The sequence below is a fragment of the Elaeis guineensis genome, chromosome 5 (genome assembly GCF_000442705.2).
Source record: "Elaeis guineensis isolate ETL-2024a chromosome 5, EG11, whole genome shotgun sequence".
Classification (NCBI taxonomy): Eukaryota; Viridiplantae; Streptophyta; class Magnoliopsida; order Arecales; family Arecaceae; genus Elaeis; species Elaeis guineensis.
The window spans coordinates 8624889-8636506 of record NC_025997.2 but is presented as its reverse complement, the minus strand read 5'-3'; the positions used below and the strand labels follow the sequence as shown (position 1 = coordinate 8636506).

General features: G+C 38.8%; 1 protein-coding gene across 1 annotated transcript; it reads left to right on the top strand.

Annotated features, from left to right (window-relative positions):
• Positions 1–6291: 6291 nt before the first annotated feature.
• LOC105044796 (CBL-interacting protein kinase 18) lies at positions 6292–9800 on the top strand. Its single transcript, XM_073257349.1, has 2 exons — positions 6292–6436; positions 7912–9800. The coding sequence occupies exon 2, from the start codon at positions 8247–8249 to the stop codon at positions 9591–9593; it is 1347 nt and encodes a 448-aa protein (XP_073113450.1). The 5' UTR covers positions 6292–6436; positions 7912–8246; the 3' UTR covers positions 9594–9800.
• Positions 9801–11618: the final 1818 nt, after the last annotated feature.

The window sequence follows — 11618 nt, the reverse complement described above, 5'->3', positions numbered from 1 at the left end:
GAGAGAGAAATTTTTTTCTACTCGATTGCCCCCTTTTGGCATGCCAAACTGTTGCGGCTTTCTCTGGTTGGGGTAGTCGACCTAGAGCCGATAGATATTGCACCTGGATGCGGGCCAGTAGGATGTCGGGAGATGGTGTGCCGTTGTCGGAGAAGGTGCACACAGTCAAGATCGAAGGCGAGAGCAAGAGGTTGCCGGTGAACGATAGTGGTGGTTCCACTCGGTGCCGAAAGAAAAAGACCTGCAAGGAAGTCCCCCAGAGGTGGCTCCGACGAGGTCCTTCGATGCTCAAGTAAATGAGGTGACTCAATATACCAGAAAGAGCAACATAATTTTGGCAGTGTATTGGCTAACATACCTGGAGGGGTCTCCGCTTATCTCTATTTATAGAGGGAGCAAAGTGGAGGTGAGAGGACAGGTGATTATGTCAATCATGTCCTATCAGCCGTATGGTACCGTATGGGTGTTGACTCTGACAGCGGGTGTGCCTTTTGTTCGACGTGCAGGTGACCGTAGTGGCGGACCTTATCATGCATGCGGCGTAATTAATGGCCTCGTAACATTCCATTATGGTGCATGGCCAGTCGGTCAAGATATGATGTCTAAGCGACGTGACTTGATGCGGTCTATCAGGATGGCGTGACAGCCACGTCTGTTGTTCGGTCGTTCGGCTGACGTCCGTATCAGAAAGTCAGTTGAAGGAGCTCATTGAGTGGTATGATTCAGTCGTCAGTTTGGTAGTCGGTAAGGCACCGAGAAAGAAGTCGGCCTTCGGATGACTTCTGATTAGGTCGGCTCAGCTTCCTGATGAAGTCGGTCTCGGTCTGTCGATAAAATTAGCTTCGGATGGTTTCTGATGAAGTTGGTTCAACTTCCTGATGAAGTCAGTCTTCGGATAATTTTTGATGAGGTTGGCTTCAGCTTTCAGATGAAATCGATCTTCAGATGACTTTATGAGATTGATTTTCTTGATGATGTCAGTTTTTTTGTGAATTAATTTTTGAATAATTTTGTGAGATCGATTTTTGAATGCTTCGTGAGGTTGGTTAAGTGAAAAAAATTATCCCAACATCAAAATTTAATGTCAAATCGGCATTATTGGCCCTGACCCCACGACTCGTGTTTGTGGTACGCCTTCCTTCCGTTTCTTCCAATGCTGACTAAAACCGGGCAACTCATGCAGCACTAAGTTGCTCTACTGTCCTTTTCCCAGAGAACTAAACCAGGGGCCATGCGATTACCATCATTGGCAGGGAATCAGGGGCTTGGTGTCCGGATTGCAAGGTGCTGCAGTATTTTTTGTTTTTTTTTCCCCAAATGATTCTGATTCTCACTTTATTTTTACCAAACCATCTTCGATAGTACAAGTAATTATTGCTTCAGAATGATATTTGTGCCAAGAAATTATAACTAGTCGGCAAGGATCAAGATTGGCTGGTTGGGGCTTGTTCCAGGAACATCAGTGATGTTAAGAGTTACATTAGTAGAACTTTTGGAAGTAAATTCTATATAACCTAGTTTTATTGAGGTCAAGGGTTGGTTAAAAGATATTCACACAAGTGCAGACTATGTAGACTTGGTTACCCCAATGACATTGAATGTCAAATGACAAGCAGAACAAATACGTATTTTGGACATAACACTTAGGAAACTCTGTGAACTTCTTGTTGTGGATTAGGAGGACAAGTCGTGGTAGGAATTTTTGATAGATACAAGCATAAGTATCGCTGTCTAATTAAACCGAATGTGTGGCATGTGCAATCTCATCACCTCTCCCTGAGGAAAGCTCCGTGAACTTCTTGTTGGGGTTAAGTTAAATTGAGGACAAGTTGTGGTAGGAATTTTTTGTTCCATACCAGCACAAATATCGCTGCCTAAACTGAATGTGGGGCTTGTGTAATCACATCACCTGTATCAATTTTCAGACTAAAGATACCCCATCTAACGACAATGACTTGGTGTGATGGGTACTGCATATTAAGTCATATTTAGGGTATCTTAGGAATAACGAGTAAAAATTAAGACAAGTGTGCACATCCACTTGTATTGGTCTGCAGCTCACACATTAGATCATGCTTACCACTACATTATTGCACCTATCTTGTTTTTCTAGCCTGATGTTGATTTATAGCAATGATAGAGCAAGATATCGAGGTAATTATCGTACAAATGTGGTCTCTAATAGACATCCACGGCGGTGACATGAATAGTATTTTGTTTCGTATGTTGCATTTAGGGCAACTAGATTTGCATGAGTTGATTAAAAACCATCATCATGTTGGCTCTGATAATAGTTAGATATGATCTAAACCCTATCACAACCTATGCTGATGGATGCATCACTTTGAAAGAGTGATTTGATAGGAGCGGATAGAGGAAAGTGTGGTCTTAAATAATGCAGAACGGAGGAAAGACATTCATCTAATTGACCTCAATTAGTTTGGAATTCAAGATCGTTGAGTTGAAGACTACACATTAAGAGATTTAAGTATGAATGTCTAAGTAATAAGATTATAACATGTATTGCGCATCAATCTGTATTGATGGGCGCATCACACAAGTGGATAGCAACAATGATGCTTACCACCTTGTCATTGTATCTAACTTGCTTCTATCCATATTAGACTAATTTAATAACTTATAATTCTGAAGCAAGCATCTCAGACATCTTATCTCCAATAAACACAACATATCCCAACGGGATGCAGTAGTTGGCATACTTGCAGCGTACATTGTCTAATTGACATTCGTGACTTCCACATGAACTCCAAGAGTTGATCTGAGCTATCAATTCACCATATGGCATGCATCATGATGGACTCTAATCATAAACTATGATCGAAACCTTATCCATCTAGACCTTAATCAATCATTCTTTGCATGCTTATAGCTAGAGCTATCATTTTGCTGGCAGTGGAATCCAAGGAGGGCCAATGCTAGTAAGGCATCTTGGAGGTTGCACCGCTTGATGGGTGACCAGAACTGGCCTTAACTTGACCGGCCGCTGGAGTCGCCCATTGCCAGGCCAGGAACGGTTGTTTGACGTCCCGTTCAGGATATCAGGGACAAGATATACCGAGGAGATTACATACGGAATTCGATTTATTCGCCAAACACGTTTGGTGAGGACAAGATTTCGCAGTGACAGAAATACCCTTACATCCATATTATATTTATTTCAATGCCCCACTAAGTAAGCGGTAGATTGTTTCCACAATAGGGGTAAAAATGGAAGCTTGAGTCTCAGGACAGGGACGCCCCTGTAGTCGGCCTGAAGTGTCCGACTCGGCCTGTCGGACAAGGAATGCGGGGCCCGGAGGTGATGAATCTTCTCGAGAGTGTCGGGTAACGATTGGTGGGGTCACGTGTTGGACTAGTCGGGTGGGTGCACGCGAGTCGCCGGCTTTCCTCGGTGATGTCAGCGACATGGTAGAAAGTAATGTGTATAATAAAGAATTATATAAATATATAATTAATTTAACTAAATTAAGGCAGATATTATATGATGCTTGTGTGCTTATACTTTTTTTTTTTTCAGATTAACTTTTTTTAAAAAAATATATTTTTGTAAGCTACCGGTAATCAAGTCAATAAACTTGAGGACATAGCATTTGTGTTAATAATTTTGATAAATCATATGAAATCAAGATATCAAACAAATGGAACTCTGCCACTTACTTTGGTGTCATATAGCTGCATGTAATTTTTAAATTTACTAATATAGTATTTTAAGGATTAATATCATAATTTTTTAATATATTTTTGCAAAAATATTTTTTTTAATAAAAAAAAATCATAGATTTGAAATCTTCTTTTGCTTCTTCATCAATACTTTCCCTTAGAGTCCTTTGTGACCTCTTTATCTTTCTCTCTTAACTTTGCCCACAATGTGACCTCTTTTCCTTCACCTCCAGCTATGCTTGCTTTTCCTTCACTAAAGGTGCAAATAAGTCGAACTACTCGAGGTCGACTTGAGTCTAACTTCGATTCGACTCGGTCATTATCGAGTTCGAATAATCAAGTCGAGCTTGAGTAGCTTTTTAAGTCAAGCTCGAGTAGTAGGATATTTGACTCGAAAACTCGTGAGCCTACTCGAATTTATATATTTTTAATAATATTATTTTTATTTATAATATATATTAATATTTATATTATTAGTATACTAAAGTTTGATTTTGAGCTCGAACTCGAGCTCGAGTATGACTTAGTTAATATTTAAGTCGAGTCGAGCTGGTTTCGAGTTTTGTCTATTTTTTATCGAGTGTAGTTGAGTTTAAGATATTAACAATTTGATCGACGTCGAATGGAGTTTCGAACCTGAATATTTTGAGTCGAGTGAGTTCAAGCTTCCAGCTATTCGACTCGGCTCAGTTCGATTGCATCCAAGCCTTCCCTTTTGCTCTATTTGCTTCACGACCCTTTGTCTTATTTCCCAACTCTGCATGCTCATAATGGTTATGAGAGTATAACTCTCCTCATCCTCCTCCAGTACTCCGATCCCTCCAGTTACTTAATCAGCTCCTCCTGCATTGCCTCATCATTATGGGCCTTCTTCGACACAGCTCTGATATGTGTGAGGTGAATTAGATTGATGACTAGGCTAAGGAAGAAAAAAAGATACAGAAGAAGATAGTATTGGTGAGGTCAGAGCCATAATGGATGAGCGAGTCTGAACGATGGTCAAGATAGTAAGGTCAAAGAAGAGGTGCTACTCAATCGAGTGTTGGTGTTAGAGGACAGGATGGCCTTGGGGTCGTGGGCGGGGAGGTAGCTTCGAATGATGCCATAAGTGAACATGTGGGGAAGGTCATAGATGTGGATCTTAGAGGTAAGGGTCGCAGAGCTGGCAGTGAGAGAGGTGGTGAAAGAGGAGAGAAGTGGGGGGATGGAAGGGGAGGTGTGGAAGAGGGAGTAGAGGGCAAGGATAGAAAGGATGGAGGTGGGGGCAGCTTGAGGAGGGTGTGATGAGCCACTTGGGAACAGGTGAGGGTTAGGATTTTGGGTTTGGGGGTTAGGGGGAATAGGGCTTTGGTTGCTTAATTTTGGGGGTTTCTCTAATCGAACATGTGGGTCCAATAGATGGTAGAGAGCAAATTTAATCCATAAGATGGCAATGTTTTACTCCTTAAGATACTATATCAGCAAATTAAAAAAATCAAGTGCAATCATGTGATAATAAAGGGCAAACAACATTGAGTTTCATCCATTCTTGATTTTTCAAGATTATTAACTAAATTGCCACACTCCAAATTCATAACTCGATTACTAGCAGCCTAAAAGTTGACGATACAAAAATACTTTTTTTCTTCCTTTGATACATATGCCTTCTTTGATACATATGCAATTGACTCCAACCTTTTGCTAAACTATCTTGGATATGTAGGCTCACATGGAAATGGGAGGTTGAATCCATTGCATGCTGCTTAATGATGGGTCTCCTTAGTTTAGCTCAATTTAAACATGATATATCCATTCAGGATTGTAGCAGCATAGTAATTCATTAGTTCACTTAATTTTTAGTTCAAAGAAATGTTTTAAATCATAGGTAGTGTCATGAGAAAATTATGTGTAGTCTTTTTACGAGATCATAGGTCAAAAATAGATATTTTTTTTAAATTACACTCATCTTACGTGCATGAGAAATAACTCTATTTCAAAAGAGAAATTTAGCCCTATATCGATTATGCATTAGATAGATTTTAGACGGTCAAAAATCTAAATAATATCTTATAGTTAGTATTTTTTTAATAAAATTTTGGATTGTTACAAATGACTCTGATGCCTTATACGAGGACTAGTGCAAGTACATGTTTATTTTATATCCATATTAATTATGTACTAAATAATCTTAGGTATTTATATTTGATCAAGAAACTAAAATAATATCTGTTGATCAATTTTTTTCGATGAAGTTCAGGGTTACAAAAATGCTTTTTTGTCTTACAATCATGATGTCAATATTTTCTTGGTTTCTGACCAATGCCATGTTGATAACCAACACTAAGGGTCAAAACTCCTTTTGCAAAGAAAAATATCGCACGTTGGATACAAGGGTCTACTTTGCATGTTAGAAGGGAGAAATTCAGTAAGGTTCTTTAAATCAACGTGATTCTATCCCGTTACTCGGCTCAATCAATTTACCAAGTTACGTGATTTCGGAAAAGTGCTAGGGTATTTCGGTACTTTGGAAGGCGGTGGCCGGTCTGAAGGGAATCTCGAAGGCATAAGCGAGCGCGAGGAGAAGAATAAAAAGGGCGTCAGCCTTGGCCTTTGATCCTTCTCCTCTGTTCACGGCATCCTATTTCACTTTCGCCTTTCCTCCCGAGACATACTAGAATCTCTCAAATCCTTCGTTGCATCGATTTGGATTGCGAATCGCATCGGATTTGGCTTCAGATATTTGTTTCAGCTAATCGTCTTCGACAGTCCTGGAAGGGTAAAAATCTCGATTTTCTAAGATTCTGGCATTCTTCTCACCGTGATTTCTTTTCAATTGAACGCATATTTCTCAATTTTTCTGCGGAGATTGTTGCGATCCTAGAAACAGAGGACGCTGATCTGTTTTAATTCTAAGAGAATTTATTGTTTTTATGTTCTCAATTTCTTTGTTTAAAAAAAAAAAATCCTTTTCTGTTTAACTCGTTGTATTATCTCTATGTGGGGTTGAAATCGAATATCGTCATTGAAATGAAGCAGGACGTATAGCCCCATCTTTTGGTAGTAGATTAATAAAAGCATCTATTAGATTTTTTAACATTAAAATATTATAATATATATATATATATATATATATATATATATATATATATATATATATATATATATATATATATATATAATTTTCTCTTGTAATATATCCCAATTCTGATTTATTTCCTGCTGTCCCCATCCTTTTGGTATTAGATTAATAAAAGCATCTACTAGATTTTTTTAACATGAAAATATATCATATATATAATATATTATATATATATATATATTATATATAATTTTCTCTTGTAATATATCCCAATTCTGATTTATTTCCTGCTGTTTCAATATATGTTCTTTGTGTTGCTCGTTATGTTCTAATGTCTTTTTTTTTTTTTGGTTCTTTATGAAATTCCAATCAACGCTTTATTTTTTTTATCCGATTTTTTCATCGGGATTTTTTATTTTATTTTATTTTATTTTTGTGTGTTCTTTGGCATATAGTTTTACTTCTTGATAAACCTTCATATTATTTGCTTGTTAGTTCCACGTTAATTCCATTTTTTTCCTAAGAAATCTAGCATTTTAAAAGGCTTTTTTCCAAGAAAAATAGGCAACAATTTTATTGTGATATCTATTCTTGTTTCAGAAGTTGTTTTTCTTCTGTAATCTCCTTTGTATTAGCTGCATAAATTTCTCTGAGCTCTTCCTCTCCCCTTTTTGGCTTTATATTATTCAAAGCTTCGTTTTTTTAGCATTTTTATATCTCATATTTGTACGACTTTACGTGTACACTAGCAGTAGATGGATGACATGGTGAATTATCTATCCATCCCGGGTTCTGTTGGTCCCTTTCTTTGGTTGTATGCTTGAGGAATTAGTTGATACATCATTACATGACGGTGAAGTCTGGGTTGCATTAGTTCATATATTATCTCTCTTATATTTCTACAAAGCATTGTTCTTTCTTTGATCTACTCTTTATATATCTTTTTTTTTTTAAAAAAAAAAGAAATCTTGTTGAAGATCCCTCTTTTATTGATTCATAACAATTTTGAGATGGCAATTATTTCTCTTGCTCGTTTATTTTTGCAAAATAAAAAGTTACTCATAGTTTGAATTAGATTAGTGCCTGTCATCTGAATCTGAAATTGTTGTCTTTTTCTTTCTTTCTTTTCTTTGTGCTTTAGTATAATTTTTGTTTGCATATTTTTCCTGCAGTTTCTAGCTAAAATTTGGAAGAAAAATATCAGGGAATGCGGAAAGATGTGTTTGCACGCCAAGGAATCCTCATCTAAGGTAAATGACGGTGTAGCTCTATCTGCCATGCCCTTGTTCATCCTTGATGAGATTGAAGCACAAACCTATATCCAGCATGTGCTCCATGCGGAATCACAACATGGATCTAGAAACCCTCAAAAAGCTTTTGTGTTAGATCATGATCTTGGTGATGACGGTTGAAATCTTCTGCACCGAAATTTTTGCTTTGTGAATAGTATATATATTTCATCAGCGGGGCAGTTTATCATTTTATTTTAAGCAAGTGATATCATAAAATGGCAACTGAAAATAAAGGGAGTGTTTTGATGCAAAGGTATGAGCTTGGTAGATTGCTAGGGCAAGGAACCTTTGCCAAGGTATACTATGCTAGGAATATTAGGACTTCCCAGAGTGTAGCTATAAAGGTGATCGACAAAGAGAAGGTCTTGAAGGTTGGACTTATAGACCAGATCAAACGAGAGATCTCAGTGATGAGATTGGTGAGACACCCAAATGTTGTGCAGCTTTATGAGGTCATGGCTACCAAATCTAAGATATACTTTGTGATGGAATATGTGAAAGGTGGTGAACTATTTAACAAGGTGTCCAAAGGCAAGCTCAAGGAAGATGTTGCACGGAAATATTTTCAACAACTGATCGGTGCTGTTGACTTCTGCCATAGCAGAGGGGTTTACCACCGTGATCTGAAACCTGAAAACCTTCTCCTGGATGATAATGGAGATTTGAAGGTCTCAGATTTTGGTTTGAGTGCTCTTGCTGAGTCTACGAGGCAGGATGGCTTGCTGCACACAACTTGCGGTACTCCAGCATATGTTGCTCCCGAAGTGATCAACAGAAAGGGATATGATGGTGCCAAATCTGACATCTGGTCTTGTGGAGTAATATTGTTTGTGCTTATGGCTGGCTATCTCCCTTTCCAGGACCCAAATCTGATGGAGATGTATAGAAAAATCGGAAAAGCAGAGTTTAAATGCCCCAGTTGGTTCCCTTCAGATGTTCGAAGGCTCCTGTTAAGGATTCTAGACCCAAACCCAAGTACAAGGATCTCAATTGCAAAGATTATGGAAAATCCTTGGTTTAGAAAGGGACTTGATCATGACAGACTATTGAAAAATGAAACAGAAACAAAAGAAATTGTCCCTGTTGATGTCCATGCAGCTTTTAATCCCTCTGACAATAGCACCGTCGAGGGAAAGCAGGAGATGGGGAAACTCGCAAACTTGAATGCTTTTGACATCATCTCTCTTTCAGCAGGATTTGATCTTTCAGGTTTGTTTGAGGAGACTGACCACAGAAGAGAGGCACGGTTCACCTCCAGCAAGCCAGCTTCCACTATTATCTCAAAACTGGAGGACATGGCCAAGCGCTTGAGGTTGAAAATAAAGAAGAAGGATCACGGAGTGCTGAAAATGGAAGGATCAAGAGCAGGAAGAAAGGGGGTCTTGGCCATCGACGCTGAGATCTTTGAGATCACTCCTTCCTTTCATTTGGTGGAAATAAAGAAGACAAATGGGAATACCTTGGAGTACCAGAAGCTGTTGAAAGAAGACATTAGGCCAGCCCTTAAGGACATTGTTTGGGCGTGGCAAGGTGATAAGGAGCAGCAGCAGGAGCAGCAGTAGCAGCAGCAGCAACAGCAGCCCTAGTTCATCTTGATCGAGTGTGTTCTGCTGTACTAGTCAAGGTCATTTTACGTTTTGAGTAATTTCTAGATGTTTTTGTTTTCTTCTTATCACTGTCTTTGTGTAGAAATTGTTGCCTTGTTGCCCTGTGACTATAGTAATTTTCTGAAGTTATTCTGTCTTTATAATGCATGCATGATGGAGCAACCACCTAGTATAATCTAGAGTTTGGCTTCAGAGTTAAATGAGGCAGCTTGTATTTATTTTCAATCCTAGACAAACTCGGCCTGCTTTGGAATAACCTTTCTCTCTCTCTCTCTGCCGTTTTGAGGGAATTGTTGCCTGCTTGGAATTAATCATACTATCAGTTTTTCCAATGCAGTTTGGTCTCTGTAGGGCCTAATGTATGAAGTGAGTGGCTAAGTTGCTCTTACGAGCTGGGAAATTGTGCATGCTTTCTATATATCGCCTGGGTAGCTAGCTATATCACCTTACGAGATTAATTGTAGGCAAGGAAACATTCGATTTATGAAACAAATATTTCTTAAAATTTTTAGCAGATAATGTTCCAGGCCTTCATGAAATCCTCGCATTTAGGAATAACTGTACGTCAATACAATTTATCTTTGCATGGTAAACTAGATACAGGGTATCTCTATTCAACAAAAAGGTTCTGGCAGGAAAAAAAAAAAATGCAGACTGGAAACCCTTATGTCAGACAAATGATAACGGTTCGTCGGAAAGCCCTTATGGCACACCATAGTTTAAAACAAATTGGTTGTTATAAAACTATTAATGATTAGATTCTCCTGTTATTCTGGGGGTGATTAGGTAGCTGCCCAGAAGGTTGCAAAACAAGGTCTTTTTTTTTTTTTTTTTGTTCATTTTAGATTATGGTGCAGCAGTGTGGTTCAGATCTTTCTTGTTCTTGGTGGCCGGTAAGATCAAGGCACCAAACAGTCAACATCGGAATGTTTGAGAGACAATGCCATTTGTGATCAAGTGTCATTTGTTTCTGAGCTTTACCTGAAAGCCTGTTTTGAGATGACAATAAAGTATGGCCTAGGTGTGAAGTAACTGAAGTGCCAGGGTCCCTTTTGCAACACTAGGCTATCCCATTTTTTGGTGGGGTCAAGTTATGAAAGTTTCTTGCAATTTTAGTTTAATTTGGAAATTGGTTGAAGGCACTAAGGTTTAATCCAAGTAGGACAACACTGGAGGAGAAAATCGTGAATTCCTATTTCATCACAGTGCTTCAAGATTTTTGAGTTATTACAGATAAACCATTTCAAAATGTTTAAGATGCAACATCATTTCGTAAGGTGTTAGTCAAGAGGCCTCCTTGACGCTATATTTTTTCAAACCTAGCAATAATATTTTCATATTTAACACTTAAGAGCAATTATGGCTAGATAATATTGATTTCTTTGTTAAACAAACAAATATATGTTCCTTCTTATCTTTGTCAATGACATTTTTAGCACGAGAGAGAGAGAGAGAGAGAGAGAGAGAACTCTTGGATTGGGCTTTAGCCATTGTTTAAGTTTTGACGAATGCGGACCTATTGCTTGCTTGGGTTAACAAAGCATTTCTACTCGTGGGTTGGGCTTGAGCCGATGTTGACGTAGGCTCATCCGAATTTAAAACGATCTTGGCATCTGGATTCAAAGCATGTTCTATTTGAAGGTGCATTTAGTTCATGATAGAAATCGGAGTTGGAATGAATTAAAATGGAAATCAGAATTGTTGCGGCCAATCGCCTCGTCGCCCGATCGCCGGGAAGCGTACACCTGCAAAAGGAAGTCCGCACTGACCGGAGGCGGCTCCGGTGGGGACCCTCCGACGGTCAAGTCAGAGAGGTGACTGGGCAACAGTGAAATGCAGACAGAGAGCTCTGAGAAGGAGAAAGGGAGAGGAAGAGAGAGGAGCGAGCCTGCGTATGTGGGAGAGACGGGCGGATCCCCCCTTTGCACTGTTGCCTTCCCCGATATATATAGTGGAGCGCGGTATGGCGCCATCATTAAT

What these genes read in the sequence shown, in the direction of transcription:
- LOC105044796 (XM_073257349.1), top strand. Translation starts at nt 8,247, where the DNA reads ATGGCAACTGAAAATAAAGGGAGTGTTTTGATGCAAAGGTATGAGCTT.